This window comes from Lissotriton vulgaris, chromosome 2_2, assembly GCF_964263255.1.
Source record: "Lissotriton vulgaris chromosome 2_2, aLisVul1.2, whole genome shotgun sequence".
Lineage (NCBI taxonomy): Eukaryota > Metazoa > Chordata > Amphibia > Caudata > Salamandridae > Lissotriton > Lissotriton vulgaris.
The window spans coordinates 133,813,045-133,836,661 of record NC_141688.1 but is presented as its reverse complement, the minus strand read 5'-3'; the positions used below and the strand labels follow the sequence as shown (position 1 = coordinate 133,836,661).

At 43.7% G+C, this 23,617-nt stretch overlaps 1 protein-coding gene across 1 annotated transcript in view; it reads right to left on the bottom strand.

Moving 5' to 3' along the window:
• Positions 1-23,617, bottom strand: part of KIF3A (kinesin family member 3A) — a 332,918-nt gene that overhangs the window by 66,767 nt on the left and 242,534 nt on the right. The window contains exon 13 of the mRNA XM_086959471.1: positions 594-719. Coding sequence (XP_086815597.1) covers positions 594-719 — 126 coding nt within the window. The remainder of the gene's footprint in view (positions 1-593; positions 720-23,617) is intronic.

Here is a 23,617-nt window from a genome sequence, read left to right as displayed (position 1 = left end):
ATCTCACTATTCTCATTAGATGTTGTTAGTCTTCCTAAAATAGCGAAGTCTCCGCGCAGGGAATGAACGCTGCCAAATGGAACAAAAGAACAGGCCAGGAGATTGTGAGAAAGGAAAGCATGAGCAGACACCCGGACGCAAGTCTTTCTTAAATGGCATACTTGTTTTTTATGTTCTGCATCCTACATTTAAAGATTAATATTACATTAGGTGGAATACATAGAGAACGCTATGTCTACAAAATGTTTATCAATCAACTCACAAATGTTGGGAGCACATTATTTTAAATTAAAATGAAGAAAATGCTCTTGGTGACAAAATTCCAATGAAAACTGTTTTAGCTATTAAAGTGAAACTTATGACAATGACTCAAAGATGGGTAGAAATATAGACATGTCTGAGCTCTTAGGTAGGTACTATTGGAATAGTTATATGCTTCACATCGAGGTCCATTCATTGATGTGAACCTGAAACTACAATTCAGTGTAACCATATAATAGATACAGACTAAATGTTTACCCAAAACACTGGACAATTGAAGGATTCTATTTTCACAAAAACTACTGTAAAACACAAGGTTGCATGCACTGTACCTGGTATTCTTGAGGGATGAAATTATCAATGATAAGCATCTGAAGGCGTAGTTCTCGGCTGAGCTGTCTGATGTTCTCCAAAAGACCTTCAATTTCTCGCTGATGTTCTTGCTGCAGATCTGCCATCTGCCAATAAAATATAAAACGAATAAAGATATGCCTCGCTCTATACATTAATTCACGAAAAACTAACAACTGCAGATTAGCCAGAGATTCGCGCACGAACAAAAGTTGCAGCATCTGTCCAACCACTCATTACAAAACCCACTCACTCATAAATGTCATGACAAACTACTTGATTTTATTATTTTCTGCAACTCAGTAAACACTCTTGCCATTAAACTATCTACGAGTGCTCTCCATCGGAAAGCCACAGAATACCAGCCCCCCCAAAAAATGACAACCTAGTCTCTTTAACCATTATTCTTAACTTTCAACACTCACTATTCTCTGCATACTGTCATTGCCTCGCTCTCAGCATAACATTACACCACAAGCTAAATACCCACATCCACACCAGTTGACGCGAATTAAGAAAACCCTACACTCTAGTAATCTTTGTATGTAATGTTGGGGAGACTAATTTTAAAGTGTCTTGAAGGAGCAAGGTAGATTTTCTGTTTCAGATTCTAGTTTAGAGTTTTCAGCCTTGCTGTAGAGTCGCTATGCAAGTTACTCATTGAACGAAATATTGAATTAAAAATATCAGAACACAGAAATATTGGGATTTTTTTATCATGTCAAATATATTGTATAGAATATTGTCAAGAATATTGCTTTTTGTGCGACCCGTTTTCAAGAATATTGTTTTTAATATCGTTTTCAGTATTATAGTTGCAAAAAATATCATTTTTAATAATTTTAATGTGTTCAAGGTAATATATTGTTTTGCGGGTTGGTATTTTTGGAATAATTGTTATACATTTTCTAAATATATAGTTCGAAATTTTTTGTGATTTACTATTTTTCAAATTGTAACTAGTAATTTATAGGGTTATAGTGGATTGTTGGGTTTGTAGGGGAATACGGTGGGATGTTCTTTAAATAGACATTGTTATATTAATATATTTTTTATTAATTATTTTTTTATTGATTTTCATTATATACATTTTCTAAATGTTATAATATATTTAGAATTTAAAATCAAAATTGTTATTTTATAATTAGTACATTATAGTTTAGTAGCGGGTTGTTGTTTTTTCAGGGATAGAGAGAGGGTGGTAAGGTAATTAATAATTAAAAATTCTTAATAGTTTAATTGTTAATTATCTGATTGCTAATAACATAAATAATTTAATGCTGATTTATTTAAGTTATATTTTGTTCGTGGGCTGCTGGGATTGTAGGGAAATGGGCTGGGAAGGTACATACAATTAAAAGTTATTTAATGCTCATTTTATTTTTAAATTATTTATTTACTAATTATGTAAATTATCTAATTTATTAATGATTGTGCCACCAACACACCACCACCAACGCGTTTCGATCACAAGGTCTTGTTCACAGCTATTGAATTGTTTATTCAAATGAACTCCCTAAAGTAATGAACTTATGATGAAGGAAATAAATAGCATGATGAGGTCACTGAGAGCCGAAGATAGAGTAGAACACAAAATAACACAATCAGCAATACAACACACACTGAGCCTAACATCGTCATATGAGAGAGAGGCTGATAAATTAGTCAGATTCCCAAAGCTACACAAACAAGTCAAGTATTGTGCCATTGTGATTTGTTAAATGCATCATTGTAATTTTCATTGAATATAGGGTACTAGACTCAACACAAAAAAATTGTTTTAACAACTAATATATGTGCTCTATAATAAACTGATGGACACTGTGCACTAAGCACCAAGAGTGGCACAGGGAAGATACAACCAGGGGACCAATAGATCCAATCAACAGTGTGAGAAGCTGGCCTGGTATATGATGTTCACTTATGTAAGTGAACACCCTAAACCAGTCCAGACAACCCTTATGGTGATTTAGGAGGCCTTAGACAACCATAGAAAGCTCTCTAAATGGTGGCTGTGGAGAACCGCCTTCAGGCATAGTCCAGAAGGAGTGTAAAGCAGCTTCTTTTACCAGAACACAATCTTATATGTATTGAATAAGTGAAAAAGAACCAAACAAGGTATTTATAAAAATATGTATTTATTATATGATACTCTCTAATACATACAAATATCCCTTACCCAGCGATTATGCACGATGCACACAATACTTTGCATAGATAACAAGTAAATAGCACGAAATACACAGTGTGCCGGGGGTGGGGGGGGGGACCAAACCATATTCTAAGAAAGTGGTATAAGAACCACGACTCAGGTCAAGACAATGTCAAGAGAATGTAGAAGTGCTGGGGACCCACGGAACCACACAAGGTGAGTGACAGGGAACCCCACAGAGAGTGTGTGCAGTGTGGCAACACAACTGCATGCTCAGTACAAATCAACGTGTATGTAGCGATTGGAGTTTTCAACAAAAAGGACCCTTCCCAGTGGACCATCAAGAAACTCGGTGGAAGACAGAAGGCTGGAGAGCCACTCCACCGGTGGATACCCTAGTACCCACATTACCTACAGCAGGGAATCCTGGTGTTAGGTGGTGTTAAGTGGTGTCAGAAACCGCCATCAAACCCAAATGGAAGACTTCAGGAAAGTGCAGCTGCTGAAGGAGAAAGTGTTCGGGTGGAATCCGAAGGTGGATGCTAGTTGAGAGGTACCTGTAAACAGAGGGTGCAGAGTCTATGCCACTCAGGAGTGACCAGGAGATCTGGAAGGCAAATGCCCACCAATGTTGGGAGTTGCAGGAGAGTTGTCGAGGACCTTGACTCTGCACCTGTGAAGACCAGGCGACGTGAGGAAGACCAGGAGCCGTGCACGAGCTATCCCACATCGGATGTAGAGTGCTGAGGGGTCGGTATCCAGCAAGTGCACCAACAAGCCTTGACAAATGCAACCTACGCAAAAGTCAAAGAAGTGTAATGTTGGAACCAGCAAGGCCCAGGAGACACAAACAAGCAGGGGGAGTCAGGGCAGGCCAGAGTAATCAGAGGAGTCCAAAAGAAACAAAGGTGTCCCTCAAATGGACCCACAGGCCGGAGGCACTGGATTCGTGAGAGGACCTCAAGCCGCTCACCAAAAGATGTAGGCCATGATGCAAACGATGCAGTGCGGCCGAAGAATCTGGTCACTAGAGATGCTCGAGGTTGGGGCTACTTGGTGCCCGAAGATCTTCTTGTAAGGAAGCCAGCAAGCCTGTGCAACAGCAAGTTGTCGCGGAGCACAGGGGTTCGGTTCCTGCAGCTCCCATGAGGGATACTGGCCTCAAACTTGATGAGAGGACAGGTCAGGCCTCGTGCGCTGTGGTGGACCATAACTTGTGTTGTTGAACCTTTCAGAGTCCGTAGGAGCTCAGAATCAGCAGATCAGTGAGCTTAGTTGCAGTGCCTGCAGATGCAGGTAAGTGACTCCGCCACTTCAAGGCAGATTCCTTCAGGTATCTTTGATGCCCACAGGCCTTGGAAGGTTTCTGTATGGTGCACAGGCACAGACGATGCAGCAGACTGAAAGGGGGAGGAAGTCGAGCCCAAATGAAGTCAGACTTCCCAGATAGTAGAAGATGAAGTGGTGTCTGAATTCAATCGTGTCCCACAACCAACCTAGGGACCCACCCACAGGTAAGCCCTTAAGTACCCTCAGGAAAGGGTTGGGACAATTCAGGGGACCCTCCAAGGGGGGGGTCTCAACAGTGGGAAGGTTTCTCCCATGACCTCTGTCCAGTTTCGCGCTAGAGATGGTCTCAACCGGACTATGCAAGGAGGAACCAAATGTGCCACTCATGCAGACTTGGTGGCACTGGCAAGCGCACTTGCTCGGGTCCAATACACTAAATCCTGTCTGGGGTGCCTATTGTTCGGTCTTCCCCTGCTCAAGACTGGCTCAGCAGCAGGAAGGCAGAATTGTGTCTCTGGTTGGCAGCAATCACTTTTTGCTCTCTGGGTCAAGAAGGCTGGCACCGGGAACACTGAGAGCTTAACGTAGTGCTCTTCCAATGCTTGGAATCATACCTCCAACACCATTTGCAGTGTGGGAGGTATGATTCCAAAATATTTGATACCAAACATGATAGGATTCGCTGCAGCCAATTTCAAGATGGTCAGCGCATAATTAAGCGGTGCCCCTCTATATGGTATATGGCTGCTTCACTTACACACTGAGAGAATAGACTCCGTAGGGGTGTCCTGCTTATGCAGGGGCAGCCTCATACTTCGAACCAAGCACCCTGCCTTCAGGATTGATAAGGCCTGCTATAGGGGTGACTTATAGGTTTTAAGTGCAGTGACCCCAGATATAGGAAACCTATGTCTGTCATAAGTGGTGCTAGCACCAGCTTACTCAAGCTGCAATGGTCAGCCTGTAGTTATAGTTTGAATGGTCTCCCATGGGTGGCATAATACTTGCTTCAGCCCATGGGGGACCTCTGGGGTACCTATGCCCTGGGTACCTTAGTACCATATACTAGTGACTTATAAGGGTACCCCAGTATCCAATCTGGGTTGTACCCAGGTACTGAACATCCCAATTTAAGGGAGAAAGCAGAAAGATATGGGGTCCTGATTAGCAGGATCCCAGTAAGAGTAGTCAAAAACAGCTTAGCACAAGGCAAAAAGTGTGGGGTAACCATAAAAGCAGATCCTACTTTCCTAAAAACAGTATACAGCTACATATTCAATGTACTGAATAGCTCCTTTAGGTACTATCCCTTATATTGGATCAATATGATGTGACATTCCAGTGAGACATAGGAAATGGGTAATCTTACACTCCCACACAGTCAATCATATATAAATTACAGACCTCTGCCAAGATAATTGTCATACACACATACAAGGTGGGCTCAGATATGCATAGTTGCATCACAAATATCTAGAGAAACGAAACAATAAATTACATCTAGTCTCCCCTGATAATATCGATTTGCTAAATATCTATTTGCGGAGTTTAAAAATGCTCTACAAAGTCATGGCCCACATGAATGCTACTGAATTGTAATTGCTATCATGACTATTAACTGCAGTCCCTATATATATCCCATAATGCCTCATAATGGTTTGTGGTGGGAAAAGTAGAAATAGTATAAATGAACGATGGACTCATATACCTGTGAACAAGATCTTGTGTTCAAAACGCGTCGGTGGTGGTGTGCTGGTGGCAGTATGTGGTCACTAATAAATTTAATTTAATACATCGCCCTCCTGGAGTGCGGTGTGTATTCCTTTTGGTAGTTGAGATATATACAGATATATGTGTATGTTTGTGTTGGAAAGTGTGTTATTGGTAGGGGTGAGTATGCAACTACCACTAGTAATAAGGCCATTAAAATGGTATAGGGTTCAGTAAAGGTCTCAGTAAATTAACCCTTGCTCAACCCTTGGTGGCTGACGGGAAGCAGCCAGGCGTAACTGAGGAGACATGAGTGTAAAGCATTTATAAACACCAATACAGCACAACACAACAAATATGCCACACCAACTTATATAAATAGGAACTATTTTTATGAGCAATTAGACACTAAAATGACAAAAACAAAATTCTAATGGAGCTAACAGGAGATATGACTTTTTAATGATTAACCACTTTATAATGATTAAAAAAATGTAGCATCACAGGGGACACCACATTTTACCTTCACACTTAAAAACGTATCTTGAGCTTTTTCTTCTGACAGCGACCGACCCGCCAAGGCAAGTCGGATTCGGAAAGGGTACCGGGCTTGGCTTTCCGCGAATCCAGTCAAATCCTGGAAGTCCGATGCTTATAAAAAAATGAACCTGACATTTCAGCCCAGTCGCGGTTGTAGGTAGTCTGCTTGACTCTCTCTGTCGAGTTGGTCAGCTTATGGAGCTTTTTTTCTAAAAGTTCTCAAACTCCAGGGGGTGCTTCCTGAAGATATCCTTTTAAGTTCTAAGAGTCAAAAACACCAGTCTAAAGGACTGGAATCTCCTAGATGGTCTCTGGGATGTCTGGACCACAACTCCCACAATGCACCTGGCCAAATCCTTAAAAGTCCACTGGACGTACTCCTGGACGGTGACTCTTGATGGAGATGATGCAGGTGGGCTCTGTTAACCTGTATTTTGCAGAACGTCCACTCCTTACTCCTTCTTGAAGCACAGCACAGTCCCCAGGGCTGCAGTACCAAATTGTGCAGCAGGCGAAGTCAGTCAGAGTGTAGGCCTTTGAGTGCAAATCCAGATAACAGCAGGGCAGTCCTTTCCCTTGTAGTTTCAGGGAGCAGATCTGAGAGACTATGCAGCTCTCAGATATTTATTCAGTTTTTTGTGGCGACAAGCAGGGGGCACCTCTGTCAAATGAGATGCTGAATACCACCCAAAAGTATAACAACTTTCTCCAAAGAGTGGCACCCTCTTTTCCCACAAAACATGGACGATTTCTCTACAGAGGAGTAAAAGCTAGATAAAGCAAACAACGTTTGGCTCATTTCCATTAGCTCTTCTCTCCCTGACCTCTGAAAATTCATGCTCTAAAACTGCCATCTGGCTGGGATAAAGGATGTGGGGGTAAGAACTCTTCACATTCCTTACTGATCTGCTCTCTCTTATAGCTCAGTTTTATTACCCTAGCCCCGTCTGCAGGACCAACCCTCCCCTGCTGCAGAGCTTTTTCCATCAGATAAACTCTGCTCATGCCATGCCACGCCACTTATCACCTAATCAAAGCAGCCAGGCTAAGCCCATTAAGGCTGACCAATCAGCAGAGTTCACTAGAAGGCTGGATTTTGGCTTGCAGAGAGAATAGTTCTATAAATTTGCTTCTGTACTAGTTATGATAAATTAAACAGTGCTAAGTTATTTTAATTATAAATATCAATCATTAAATCCTTGGATGAAATTATACTCTTTCCTAGCAATATTTAGAACTAAAGAAAAAATTGCAATGTTAGCCTATGGAGCTACATTGCAATACAATGGGGACAGTTGAAATGGTAGTTTTCCCCTCATCAGGGCATATAATCATTCATAAGGCCCAAGCTTATAGTTACATGACCCCATGCCTGAGACACCTAGTGGAGACCCTGTGATAACGTAATATGTAAAAACAAGCATTTGCAATGCAATTGGTTTCGCATTTACAATCATTTGAGCTATTGACATTGTAAATGACAATGCCTTTTATTTATGAGTATTTTTAAAAAAAGATAAATTAAAGGCATTGTTATTTACAATGCCAATATTTTAAACTCTCGTAAATGCGAGACCAATTGAATTGTAAATGCATTTAGCACCTGTGGTATAAAGATGTTTAACAAAAGGCTTTGCAATGCAACAACAGGCAGAAGTAAGATATTTGAGAAAATAGTGCCCGGAATGAAAATTGCCTTTGGTGTGCAGTGGAGAGAGGCAGACTACCTTAATGCTTTTTCCAAAGTCTCTTTATCCATCTGACCCTGTGAAATATGGCTGTCTCCATTAGGATGGTGCTGCAGGTGTACCAGCCAGCCTCTCAACTATCTGTATACAGGGCTGGAAGTGGAAGTATGCATAAGGCTGCCTGTATTAGGCTGGTTGAAATGCACGTGATGCTCCTAAGGTATGTACTGGCCCTGGTTCTAAAACCAGTCTGCTGAATTAGCAGTGAAAATTTTAGAAAGATGGATTGCAGTCAGATGCCTAAGTTGCAGGCAACGAATCTGTCTTTCAAACTGATTATGCATTGTAAGCAGTGACACCTGAAGTAGTGCTTCCAAGCAAGTAAGGTGACATTAAAATGATGTAAGAATCAGGAAAGCTTATTTAATTATTTTATTAAAAATCCATAACAGAAAAAACATCAAAAGCAGTAAACAGAAATAAACATCAATCGTAGCAGAAAACAGAGGTCACTTGCTTCAAAAGGTGTAATTGAGTTTAAACGCTCGAGGGGGGGGGGGGGAGGGGCATAAATAATTTAGTATAATTGAAACAAAACAAAGTACCACAAGCATCGAAGTCGGGATGGTCGATTGGAGGCAAGATGGGTCGTTTTAAAAGCATTCAAATGTGGGGATGCTATAGAAGCACACGGCTTTAAAATAAGTCTGTAGACTTCGGGGCAACTCTTATGCATTGCGATTTAAGATAATTTGAAAGCATCCACAAGTAGAGACCCCAGGGTAACGAGGGCATTCTATAGAATCCAACAGGTGCAGCTAACACCTTAGTTACGTAAGGCACCCTACTCCCTGAACAAGACTGGATATTCACTGGCCCACTGTTATTCAAACAACTGGATACCCAGATGTGCAAACAATAAAGTTCCTTGTAGAATGCAGTTTTAAGTATCATGCCTCTTAGTCACAGAACCGGTTATCAGTACTGGACCTTCAGGTGACAGCTTAATGCATTCTGGGTATTGTTGTATTGGGTTGCTTCCCCAGAACTAATTGGACAATTAAACCAGATAGCAACTATCTGAAGCTTAAAAACCCATTTCTGAAAACAGTGACCGTTATGCACGCTGCTCCTTTACTCTATCCAGTTTATGAACTGTGGTGAATTTGTGCCAATGGCACAATGTTGTGTGTGATTCAGTCCAACTTATTTATGCACCTTGCTAGTAGGATAGAGCCTCCGCTCTTACCTTGTGGCTGCTCTGTCTGTAACTAGTGAATCTCTGCATGGCCTGGTTTGCACACTAGCAGCAGGTGTAGGACTGCCAACCTGCTACGCCCACATTAAGTGAGAGTTGTTCTTGGATAAATAGCACACAGCAGGCACAAAAGCCGAACATTCCAATCCATCACTTTTTAGCTTCTCTATGCCATTATAGACAGACACTGGACATTTACAAATGAGTCTTGGCTACACCCTGCAAGGCGGAATCCATTCACCACTTTTTGTGCTATGTGAAACTCTCTAAACAGAAGGTGCGTGTCTATATACACTATAACTGATTTGCATATGAATGGTCCCAGTCTGTATAAATACAGGAAGCCTAAAATGATGACGGAATGTAGACCAGATTAAATGCCAGTGGCTGAGATTCATTCAAGCATTCCACCCTATAGTTGTTGTGCCACAACTTACATAAGGCCCCTTAGCATTGCCAAACCGTTTGTGTAACAATGCAGCTTTTAGGACACAGTATTAATGATTGACAACTGTCTTGCTGTATTGCTGATTTAATAGAGTTAGTCGTCCCTTTGGAAGTTACTAGGCGCAGTGGCGCACGGAAACTGCATGGACTAGTTCTCCTTGATGAAAGCAGCCGAAATGTCCAGGGGAAATTAGAAGAATGATGAAATATTGGCTCTGGAATTACAGATTCCACTGGTAAGTGCTCATTACTCAGGAAGGTTCAGAGATCTAGTCTGCAGTATCTGTTAATTCAGGAGGTCTGTGGTCGCAGGAAGCCCCGGGGTAAAAATACGTAATTTTCCTCAGGCCACGGGTAATGAGGCCGTTAGCAAAATTGACCATAATCTGTCATCACTGCCTTTTATTTTTTAGAACAAACGCTCATAACGCCAGCGGTAGTAAATGGTAAAGTAAACATGCTGTAGGTCACTTGGATTGCTTTTGTTTAAATAACCATTTCACGTACCTAGGGGAGATTACTTGCACGGCGAGTGCTATTAAAGATGCCTGCCTTTTTACTTTTAGCCCTGTTAATCTTGGGGTGGCTGGATGTCGTCCGTCATGCCCTAGAAAGAAGGCCTGGGTGAGGGTGTAAAATGAGACATTTGGAGTGGTTTATCTGCATGTCGATGGTACAAGGTCTAGGTAGAGATGCGGAGAGAGAACCGCTGCAGTAAGCAAGTCCCTGTGGAACGCGCACACAGTACATTTGGAAGAGGGCACCGAATCACATAATACACCGGTTCTATTTTGAGCTTTTAAATAGTGTCGCTGCTGTTGAGTAATAGCATCGAAATGTAGCGCCATGGAAATTCAAGTAGAAATAAACGTAGCGCCAAGCACTGATTTTTAAAGGCCACATGTGACATTTCCACAACTGTGCACAAGAAGCACGGCCATTTCCGAGGCGATTCTTACCTGACTAGCTTTGTTCAATGCTCCATCTTGTGTAGCTCTCTACCTCAGGGGCGCCTTTATACCACTCGTGAGGTCCCGCCGAGAGGCGCTGCCTGCTGAAACCCTATGACTCCGTGTGGTGGCTGTCAGGGGGCTCAGCTGTCGGAAAGGTTCAGATAACGTTTTTTAAATTTTTTTTTACATGAAAGGCATGCTTTATTGTTTCTAGTCTCTTGTGGAAAATCCAGCTACAAGTTGTCTTATTCTGGCCCCCCCAAATGACAGGAGCTAGGTTGCATGCTTCTTTATTCTTCCTCTTACTATCCATAACTAACTTCCCGTTTCCCCCGGTCCCTCCCTATCCTGTTCCGTCTGCCCTGTATGCAGACAGGGTCAGGCAGACGACACTACACCTCCCCCCTTTATACAATAATGCTTACTGTCTCTCATAGTTCTTCAATGAGTCGAGTGGGTCGCTTGACTACTCTCTTTGGGCGACAGCTTGTGTTTGATCAGGAGTAAGCCTGTCTCGTGCGTCCTCTAGCCTCACTGGCATGGGACGTGCTCCATCGCTGTCTTCTCGATGGTTCGCCGAATCCGTGCTGGACCCGCTGTCTTGAGAACGAACGTGGGCCGACGAGTGGTATCTCTTGAAATGAGAGATGTTCCGGGTTATCCTTTTTCCTTCTGATTCGGCGGTGATCATAGTCCCCTTTTCGCTAGAGACTCGCATCGGGTGGGCAAGGTATCGGCTGTCTGCTTTGGTCTTGCAATCTTGTCCTACCAGCACCCAGTCTCCTACATGAATAACTCTCTGTCGCGCGTGCCGGCGCCGATCAGCGTGATCTTTCATTTTGGCTTTCTTTGCACGGTCTAGTCTTACCAGGGTGTCATGATCGGCGGTCACGAGTCGGGGTTGCATGACGGTGTTTGATGTCTGCAATCTCGTGCGGGGAACTCGCCCTAGCATCAGGGTGGCGGGGCATTGATTTGTTTTGCTGTGTGGCGTGGTCCTGTACACCTGCAGCACTTCGTTTAGTGCCTGCTGAATGTCACGGTGAGCAAAGTCCGCTTGCTGAACTGTCTTTTTAAGGGTTCCCATAAATCGCTCAACCATGCCGTTGGCTTGGAGCCATATGGGAGTGATTTTCCGATGGTTGAAATTGAGGTGCTTCGCAAATTCAGCGAACTCGTGATTGTTGAACCGTGGTCCGTTGTCTGTCTTTACTCCTACAGGTATTCCCCAGGCTGCGAACGCCTCATCAATGACGGGAATAACAGCTGATTCTTTCGTGGAGGACACTTGCTGCGCTATAGGGAAGCTGGAGTATTCATCCATGATGACAAGGATGTATTTGCCTGATTTCAGTGGCCCGAAGAAGTCGATAGACACCTGCTGCCACACCCCGTCGGGTAACTCAGACATCTGCAAAGGAGCTGGTGGTTCCTCCAGACTAACGAGCTGACATGAGGCACAGTCTTTGAGTGTGGCTTCCACTATGTGGTCGAGGGACGGGAACCATACACGTTCTCGAAGAGCTTTCTTGGTGGCCACGACTCCTCGGTGCCCTTCATGAGCGAGATTGATAATCCCTTGACGAAGCCGTTGGGGAATGACTATCCTCCCTCCCCTTAACAGTAGACCGTCCGTGCTGATGGAGAGTTCTGTCTGAACATGCTTGAATGCCACCAGTTTCTGGGTGTCCGCGGGCGCATCGTGGCGGCTGGTGTCAAGGTGTTTCCAGGAGTTAGCACGTATTTGACCCATGAGGGCCTGGATGGTAGGATCTTCGGCTGAGGCGGTTTGAATGGCTTCTAAGGGCACAGCTGGAGGGCGTGCACTGTCGATGACTAAATGAATGTATTCCTCCGCCACCGAGCCTCGTTCACGCGAGTGAGATTGTGGATGCCTTGACATGTAGTGTGCTGGGTTTTCAGCCTCCCCAGGCTTATGGATGATCGTGTAGATGTAGTCTTGTAGTCGGAGACCCCATCTCTCTATACTTGGAGGCATCTTTGCTCGCGGGTTGCCAAAAATGGTGATGAGTGCTTGGTGGTCCGTGATGAGCGTGAAGTGCTTGCCATATACAAACAGGTGGAAATGTTCACAAGCCCAGACAACCGCAAGGCTTTCTTTCTCTGGCTGAGAGTACACCTTCTCTGTGTCCGTAAGACTACGGCTGGTGTAGGCGACCACGTGACATTGATCTGCGCCGCTGTCATACTGAGCCAGGAGGGCACCTAGCCCCACGGGGCTGGCGTCCACTGTCATCTCGGTTTTCCGTTTGGTGTCAAAATAGGCAAGGTTGATGGCGGTGCTCACAGCGTCCTTGATTGTGTTGAAAGCATGGTCGCATGCGGATGACCACAGAAAAGGTTGACTTTGACGAGTGAGCTCCCGCAGTGGATAGCGGATGGTAGCATAGTGTTCCACCTGGTTCTCTCCAAACACTAGGATATCGTCGCTGTAGTTAAAGGCATTTGGGATGCCCTGGATGACTCTCCGAATGGCCTCTTGAAAGATTTCTGCTGCCGAGGAGATTCCGAAGTGGAGGCGTTTATATCGGAACAGGCCTTCATGCGTGGTGAAGGTGGTGATATACCGGGATTGTTCTTGGAGTTTCAATTGGTGGTATCCCTTATTGAGGTCCAGCTTTGAGAACAAGGTGGCCCCATTAAGGCGGGCGATCATATCACTGATATGAGGTCCAGGATGTCTGTCCCTCTCAATGGCAGTGTTCGGGGCGCGCATGTCCACACGGAGGCGCACTTTGTTGTTTTGACCTTTCTTAGGTACGACTACCACTGGAGACACCCATGGGGTGGGCCCGGATGATCTTTCAATGATGTCTGTCCGTAGTAAGTCTTGGAGTTCCTCGTCTACTGCCTGTTGTAGATGAAATGGTACCTTCCTATGGTGTTGTGCTACTGGGGGCACCCGCTCATTGATGTGCAGTTTGGCTTTAAATTGGTTGAGTTTCCCGAGACCCTTGAATAAGTTGGGAAATTTGTTGACAATGTCCGGGGAATCATCCACAGTGTATACAGTTCGACAAGTTTGAGGCCTTCCGTCGGCAAACTGAGGAGACAGTCTGCTGTCTATGGACCTTCAATTACATGAACATAGGCTTGGATCTGTCGGTTTTTGTACGTTAGTCGTGTGGAACCGTCCGAGGCACGGTAAGGGTTTCCTGGACATCCACGTGTAGACTTGAACAGCGGCTGGTTCTAACTTTGGCCGAGGCTTCATGCTGTTATATTCCATGGCACAGATGTAGTTTAAAGATGCTCCGAGTCTAGTACAAATTTGGCCGGGTGGCTTCCTATTCGAATGTTCAGTCGTGGATATTTTTTCAGCCTGTCTGGGTCTGATACCATGAGAACATACTCGTCACTGTCTTGTGACACCGGCGTGGGAGAGGACGATATCATCGAGACGTTGACCTCCGAGATCTCTGTGAAACAGTTGAGCGAGTGCTTGACCTCGACAAGCTGGAGGAGCGACTTTCCCTCTCTTTGACTGCTCTGGCGTGGTGTCGGGTTTCTGAGCTTGACTTGGCTGTCCTTATTTCTGACCGGCGCGTTTGGCAGGTTACTTCGAAGTGGTTTTCTCTCCCACAATGGTGGCATCGTTGTCCCAAGGCAGGACATTAGCTTCGGGCTCCATGGCGTGATGAGGTCGCTCGAGTCTTCTGCGTCGGCCTGTCCGACTTGCGGCGGTCTGAATGACGTTTCGGGTCCACGTGTGATTGCATCCGAAAGGCTTGCTCCTTCTACTCGGACTTGCTAGCTTCCATTCTCTTAGCATGGTCTTCGGCCTGATCATTGATACGCGTGAGTTCTTCGATCTCCAAGTGTGTAATGTTTCTTCAACAATCTGCGACGCAGTGATTCGGATTGGCATCTCTCGATGATACGCAGTCGTAGAGCGTCTTCGGTGTTGAACGCGTCGAATTCGCAATACCGTGCTAGGCGCCGGATGCGTGCAATGAAATCGCACATTGGTTCGTCTTTTTCTTGGGAGGCGAGGTTAAACGTGTACCGTTCGTAGTCCAAGTTCCGTTTGTGTAGGAACTTCTGATCTAGGGCTCCTTTCACTTCTTCATATGAAAGGGTCGTGGCAGCGGGAAGTTCTTTGATGATCTGCGCAATGTCCTTTCCTATCAAGTTCCGCAGTGCTATGAGCTTCTGCTTGGGGTCTCGCACCTGGGACCCAGTCATAAAATCTTCTGCCCAGCTCTTCCACTTTGGCCCCATGCTGTTTCCGGACGTGAGCTCTAGGGGCTCTGGCGGGCGTAGATATGACACCCCCATCATCATCGGGTGTGGTTGCAGGACTTACTGGGTGGATCCTGTTGCCTCTGGGCGTGAGGTATCTGGTTCACTAGGCATCTTGAGTGCCTCTCTGGGTTCACTTGACCTTGGGGCGCCTTATCTCTGTGAGTTTCTGTGTTTTTGTGAGGTTTGTGGCACTTGCCGGACCTCAAGATGGCCGCCGTGAATAAGAGCCAATGTGATTCTATGGCCAGTGCCTGACTTTAAAATGGCCGCCGATAGGGACACAGAGCTTCACTTGCACACAGACTGCTCTAAGTTCTGGCAGCTATTTGCAGCTATTTGGCAGTGGTAGTCACTTGCTCAGACTCACCCTCTCTGCACGCTGCTACACCTGGCTGTTGGCCGTTTTCGCGCCCTTTCGCGCTTTCGGGCCGATTCCTGGTATGGGCAGCTACACGCTGCAGTCACAGGGGGGGGGGGCAAGCCGTGGATCGGAGGATCCCACCCTCGTCGCCAGTGTCTTATTCTGGCCCCCCAAATGACGCTCTGAGTCGGGAGCTAGGTTGCATGCTTCTTTATTCTTCCTCTTACTATCCCTAACTAACTTCCTGTTTCCCCCGGTCCCTCCCTATCCTGTTCCGCAGCATCTGATTTTGCATCTGCATTACATATGGCCAGCAAACAAAACTAGGGAAATTGGGGGGGGGCTGAAACTTGATGTAACTTGCCATAGTTCGTAAATTACAAAGAGCTTCACAAGACACTACTCAAAGCGTTTAAGAAACATCATACTTGTTCTGTTTTGTATGACGTTATGGGATCAATAAACTGTGCAGAGTACATGGAGTGGGAGGCCCATTCACAAAGAGTTTACTACAAGTAGGTGTGACTTAGTCTTGTAGTACACTTAGAATTCAAGAGTAAGTAAGTAACTGCAAAAAATTACTTATTGCTTCTTTGGACTATGAAAAATGTCTTTTAAATCAGAGGTCAAACTGGAAACAAAAGTGCATCGTCACATTGTTTTATATTTAAAGTAGAATTGGATTGTGCCCATTTGAGGTATAGAGTACACTACTGTTTCAAAGAGATTAAAAACCAGAGCAAAATTAGATTTTCGCGTCCCAAAGAAACAGTTCTAAAAATAAAGTAATAAATTTTGCTCAGCTCCATGAAGTAACAACCACACAGAAATAGAAACTGTAGGAAAGGAATGACATATTACATTTTAATTAAATGTGTTAACGTACAACATCATAAGTTGCCTCCCTGGTTCTGAAAATAAAGCTTTCCGACACAGTGAATCAAGTTGTGTGTGTCAAACTTGGAAAGCTTTTAAACCGGATGGCTACCTGAAACGAAGCAATGTGCAGTTTTACAAAGAGAACAGGCTGTTGTGCAACTGCTACTCGTCCCTTTACAGTGAGATGACACGTGTTCGAACTCCACAGCTCTCCGTGTATGTGTCCAGATTCTGAGACTTAAAATTCTACTTTTTAAAATGTATTTCACTTCTTTGAAATATTAAAATACATTGATCCACGACGTTTAACATAGTAAATTAAAGAGCACATGTTCATCTTTTGTTACCCAAAATTTCACAAAAGATAAAGAATGGATAATCAATGAAGTGTTCAAAATTATTTGAAAAACCTCGGAAGACTGAATGCGAGCATGGTAAATGGCAAAAGAAGGGTTGCTGCGAGACCCCTGGCTCCAGAAAGGGTGTGGGCGTTTTCCATGCAAGCATCACCACGAACACTAAAAATAAGAAGGCACTGGTTGTAGATAGAGTTCTTCTTTTTGCTAATTTTTTATCTCCATAATTGAGTAGATTTGGGGGTTGTAGAATATCCCATGCAAGAAGCACCATTAAAAAAGCATGAGAGCTTACGCTTAATCTTCAAAATGGAGCAAGTTCGTTCGGCGTCACGTTTCCCTAATGATCATGTATAGCATTATTTATTTAAATTGCGCAAATATATAATTTTGCCCATTCACAGTTTATTAAACGAAGTAAACCAATGTTAGCTCAAAGTTAGACCTATCTTTTGCGTGTTAAAATGGAGCAAGAAACTCTTTCTCGTATTCTACTGACAACAGCTGCAAAATCAGCTGCAAGCATCAGTTTGCAAATCAACTGGAAGCAACAGTTTGCCCCATGTTTTGATGGGGTATAACTTCACGCACACAGCAGTCCTCGCGCGGGCAATGGTTGAGACCCACGCTCAAGACGACCACGCACGCACTCCGGGTGAGCTCTGGCGCCGGTGCAGCTCTCCGTGTGGTCCGCTCGGGTCTTCCCTCGCATGTTTCCTCGCAGTGGCAATCCCTGGTGCTGCAAGAGTAGACGTCTCTGCTCTCCTCCTCCCGTCGCCCCTTGCGGTACTTCTCTCCTTGCATCATCTTTTGGGTGGGCAACCATGCATTCTGCACTATTGTTTAGGTGTGCACAGGTAGGTGTACATCTTCCTGCTCTTTTCTCCTCACCCGTCCTAACTGGTATGCCACGGAGCACAGGGTGTGACGCAGGAACAAGGATCGGTGCTGGACTTTCAAGGGAAACCTTGGGGCGCTCTGTCCTGTGTTATTGTTTACCTGTGGGCTCTGCTGCGTGTCACAGGAGGTGCATGATGCACAATGGTGGTTGGACAGTCCCACCCATGTGTGGGCGGCGTAGAAACATTTAAAAAAACAAACCGAGCTCTTCTGCACTCCCTCCACTCGGTTGTTGATCAGTTCTTTCTCTGCAGCTTCTTTTAACCCCTTGCGTGCTGATGACAGAACAGTTCCGTCATCAGCATCGGTTGAGCTGTGCTGATGACGGAACCGTTCCGTCATGACTCCGCCCGCGCAAGGCGGAGTCAGCACAGGCGGAAAATACGCCCCGCACGCAAGGGGTTAAATTGTTGTCAGCGGGCGGGGAGCGGGAGAAAATAGTGCCTCATGCGCAGGAGCGTCTGTTTAGCGGCTGCTGGACGACGCATGCGTAATATATCCGGATGGTCAGGTCAGGCAAAATAAAGTGCGCGACTCAGCCAGCCAATCCGATGAGAAAACAAGCATTTCTAAATGCAATCGGACTCGTATTACATGAGCCCTATTGCATTATAAACAAAAGTGCCTGCCGCAGGGCTCTTCTCTGAGCCAGACGCTATTTAAGGTTTACATGAGTCTACTAGCTGAGATAGTCCGTCCGTTCGGGATAAAGATCCTTACATATGCCGACGACACTCAGCTAGTTGTGTTCCTCAATCAGCTAGATACTCACAAAGCACAGGTCAACCCGAGGGGCTGTCTAGAAGAAGTCAACAACTGGATGACCTCCTCAAGCCTTAAATTAAATGGACCGAAAAAACACCACTGGGTCTGGGCTTCCCAACAGCAAGGCTAAGCCACCATTAAATATTAAACAAAAACCAGTTGCCAATACTGTGCTTTGATTCACTTATCAGTCCCTCCAAAACATATGAATTAAACACTATGCTTTACTTGCACACCAATGCTTGTATTAATCCTTTTTTTATTATTTTGCAATTGTTTTATTCTAATGTTTAAATCATGTACAGGTCTTCTTGAAAGCATAAAAAAATTGTGAAATAATAACCAAAAATATGCAGTGAAAAAACTTTTGCAAAATAATAAAAAGGATTAATACAAGCATTGGTGTGCAAGTAAAGCATAGTGTTTAATTCATATGCTTTGGAGGGACTGATAAGTGAATCAAAGCACAGTATTGGCAACTCGTTTTTGTTTAATATTAAATTAAATGGAGACAAAACGGAGCTAATGCTCCTCGGTAACTCACCTGCCCCCACGATCGACTCACTTTGGCCCGCTTGCCTTGGCCCTCCCCCTACACCCAAAGACACCATAAAAAGCCTCGGCCTCTGGCTAGACAAATCACTTAGCTTCAACAGTCAGGCAGCCAAACTATCAGCCACCTGCTTTGGGCTTCTCAGGCTTCTCTGGAAGATCCTCCCCCTCCTGCCCTTTGGGGCAAGACAGACCGTAGCCCAAGGCCTAATTCAGTCCAGTCTTGATTTTGGTAACGCCCTTTATCTAAGAGCCCCACCAAAAAACCCTACCGAAACTCCAGATAATACAAAACTGTGCTGCTCGCACTCTGCTACAGCTTCCTCGCCGTCTCTCAGCCAAGCCTAGTCTGAGAAGCCTTCACTGGCTTTCTGTCAGGGAGAGAATTATTTCAAGACTCTCTGCATCTCCCATCGAGCATTCTGGAAAACAGGTGCTGCCATTAACCACTCCTTGATCACCCTCTACCACCCTACCAAACAGCTCCGCTCTGCACACTCATTCCTCGTCACAGTCCCTAGGATCAAGAGATCGGGGGACGGTTATTTTCCTATAACACGGCCAAACTGTGGTAGTCCCTCCCTCTCCATCTGAGATCCAGGCCCAACTTACTCCTATTCTGAAAACACCTAAAAACCTTCCTTTTTAAGAAATCTGAATAAAATCTCTTGTTAGTAGTTTTACCTGAAAGCACCACTCATTTTAGCGCTAGGACGTCTCAGGGCAGTTATCGCGCTTTATAAATTCTCTTTTCATTTCATTTCATGATCAGGAGCGGGGTGTGAGTGGACAGAAAAGTTACAGACTGCGGGAGGGAAAGGGGGGGCCAGAGGAACAAAAGAGTTTGTAAAGTAATGGGGCCGATAGCCATGGAAGGATTAAAATGATAACATGGCCATGAGGAGGAGGGGCAAACAAGACAAAAACAAATCAGAATACAGCATTTCTGATTACAGCCAAGGAAAAACATGGACGTAAAGTGAGTGGAGCTTCCCCCACTATACTGTATACTGTATGTTTCGCAAAGCGAAAAGTGCGTTGCACTGCAACGCTATGCGAAACCTAATAAGGCAGATCATTTTAAAGTGTCCATACCACCAAATTCGAGTTTGCACACACTTTTAAGACAGTCTGCAAGACCAGGCTGCCTTTAAAATGACAGCAGGTACTCAGCAGTGCACACATGCAAGTACAAGAACTCTGCTGGCCTGTAAAATTCCATGCCCTATTACATACTAGGGACTTAATGGTAGTTTAACCCCTCCCCCTAGCCCTATCCTATACTAGGGGCTTTTGGGTATGTCAATACCAATTTGAGAATGTACTTTTAAAGACAGGCTGCAAGGCAGGACTGCCTTTAACAGGACACCAGGCACACAGCAGCACACATATGCAAGTGCAAGAAATCTGCTGAGTATCTAAACCTTCATTCTCCATTATATACTAGGGGCTTCTAGGTAGATTGAACCCCTTGGCCCCATTATCTACTAGGGACTTAGAGGGTATGTCAATGGCAATTGTAAATGTACCTTAATACATTTACCTTCTTACACATTGCACTAGCAGTGGGCCTAATTAGCAGATACCAGATAACAGTCAGGCAGTAACAGATTTATTCAGCAAAAGATGGGGTGAATAGGGCAAAAGGGTGACTTTCTAACTGAATGTACGTAAAAACCTTGTTGGTGGGACTATAGTACTATACCTAAAGAAAATCCATAGAATTGCATATAAGATGACATGGCTAATCGGTTCATATACAACTGCACTAATGTATTATAATTTATTACTTGCTTAAATAGGTACTATACCTGAAATTACAATGCAGATAAAATGTTGATTGCAGTGCAGTTGTATCACAGAATTGTGTCTTAAATGCGATTGATAATTAATGTTGAATACTGTCACAAAAGGTGTTACCCTGTGATAAACATGTACAGGAACTACTGATCCCAGAATTCTATGGGATGGATTTTGAATTGCATAGCCTTTAAAAACAGAGGTAAAAGTAGTGCCACCCACCGTGAGAAAGGGCGTGTGCCCGAAATGTGTCCGTCTGACAGACTGATTGTGGAGTTTGCTTAATAAATGAGTTATGTACAATTCCTGAGTGCGGCGCTTGATTTTGCGGAAATATATATATATATATATATATATATATATATATATATATATATATATATATATATATATATATATATATATATATATATATATATATATAAAAAGCGATCCCTGTTCCGTCAAAGGTCGGCGGAACACAACAGGTTTAGACCTCCAGTGGCCCGACGGAATGCAGCGAAAATCAAGCCAGAAATCCAATCAAGCCTCAAATGAGTTGCAGAATGACGATTTTATTCAATAAGGGATGACGCGTTTCACTCCACTAGGGAGCTTGTTCACATATATAATATATATATATATATATATACATATATATATATACATATATATATATATATATATATATATATATATATATATATATATATATATATATTATGTTGATGTCCCAGATTCAGCAAAGTAGCCAAAATAGACGAAGCGAGACCCAGAAATTGGTGCAAATTATTTATTCATAAGCCCAACACCAATCTGCCATGACCCGTTTCGGCTTAATGAAGCCTTGATCACATGACACCGTCATGGGGGCTGGCATACCCTTATTAAAGTGCAAGTGAGCCGTTACACAATAGATATAGTAGAGTTACTTGACACAATTGGCACATAATGTGTGAACAGACTTTCAATAGAGATGGAATGTAGTTAATAAATTCATGTATATAAATATATAAATATAACAATCTCTAGATACTATTGCACAAAAGTCAGGTTAAAAAGCATTGGCAATTTAAGAATAATAATAAAACCTATAAATATATAAAATGTTTTAAAATATAAATATCCCCGTTTCATTGCTAGAGCTCAACCTAAAACATTCTGTCATTTTTTAAGTAATGTAGTAGATACCCAACCGTATGCAAGTTGCAACAGGGGCATTAGTACTGGTCTTGTACACCAATTACCTAGAAATGTTTGCTTTCATAGATAGTGGAAATAACTGTTGATGGAGCCCAAGTGGGCTGGGGATGTTATTTGTGAAAAGTTTATCATTGTGCAAAATTACAATAAAGTGCATAATTCGTAACGGTTCAAAAAATCGTGCTACCAGTGAATTTAAAATAATGTACAGATGACAATTTATCATGTTTGTAAATTCATGTGGGGGACAGAGGTGTTAGTTCATTGATGTTATAGTTCTTAGCTTCAAGTTAATAATGGCAACATAATACAGGAACAGAAACGGCGCTGCCAGTTACAAATAGGTGTGAAAGTCTTCACTAGTGTTCAGTCCATTGGGCATTTTAGTGTCGAGCAGTATAATATGTCTAGTCTCTAGCTTCCTCAAAAGGGATTCTCTGTCTCCACCCCTTCTCTGTGGAGGAACAGTATCAATCACAAAGTATAGTAACCCGGAGGCATTCTTTCCATGTACCTTCTCGAAGTGCCTAGCTACGGGATAAAATGAATCTGCATTGGTGATGGCCCTTAAGTGCTGCAAAATACGTTTGTACACCTGTGGTCTGGTGCTCCCTACATATCTGAGGCCACAGGGACATTCTAGAACGTATACAGCATACTCTGACCTGCAATTGAGATTTCCTCTAATCTTGATGGGATTAGGAGACAAAGGAGTCATGTACTCAAATCTACTTGCTCCACCTGCAAAGCCTGCAAAAATGGTGTATCTCAAGAAACCCTTACTTGCATCAAGCCACAAGCCTGTGACTACTTCAGGACTACTCGAGACAAGACTATCCTGCATAGACCTTGCTTTTCTATGGGTAATGCAGGGTGAGTTAGTAAACATTTTGCCTACGACTGGGATCACTGGTGATCAAAAACCAGTTGTTTTTTTACAATTTTGTGTATGGCCTGATGCTGGTTGCTAAAACCGATTATCAGGCGTGTTTCACTAGCCACTGTTTTTTTGGAAACACTAGGACTGTCATTAAGGGGGGCCAATAATTGCGACCTTTCAAATTTATTAGCTTTATTGAACGCATTATTGATGGTCTCTATTGAATAGCCTCTATTCAAAAATCTGGTTTTACATTCCCTTTGTGCCTCAAGGCAATCCGTGTTATTGCTACAGATTCTCCTGATGCGAAGCATCTCCCCATAGGGAATGCTTCTTATCAGGTGAGCCGGATGGTGGCTGGCAGCATGCAACACTGCATTGCCTGCCGTAGGTTTTCGATAGAGCTTTGTTTCCAATTGACCATTTTCCACATAAATTTCTACATCCAAGAAGACAATGGAATTTGCACTAATGCTGCTAGTGAATTTTAAATTTAGATTATTAATATTCAATTGGCTGATAAATTTGGCAGTTTCATTTGCAGACCCATCCCAAACAAAGGTCGTCAATATACCTCAACCAGGTTTTTACCTTGGTGTTCATGATTGTGTGGAAGTTGGGTAGGAGGACCTGCTCCTCCCAGTAGCCCATGTGAAGGCAGGCATAACTGGGGGAGAAGCAGGCCCCCATAGCCACTCCCCTGGTCTGCAAGAACAACGAATTAGAAAATAAGAACACATTGTTCTCTAAGCACATGTTAATCATTGCAATAATTATTTTGGAATGTTCTTGTAAGTACATAGGTCTCTTGTTCAAGAAATGCTGGACTGCTCTGTTTCCGTCCATATGAAAGATACTCGTGTACAAGGACGTAACGTCGAGTGACACCAGTAAATAACCTGATTCCCATTTGAATTTGGAAACCTTCTTAACCTCTTGGCTGCTAGGCGTTTTCCCGCTGTGTGCTGGAAAATGCCATTTTAGTGGCACCATGACGAGCTCAGCTCGTCATCAGCACACGACACC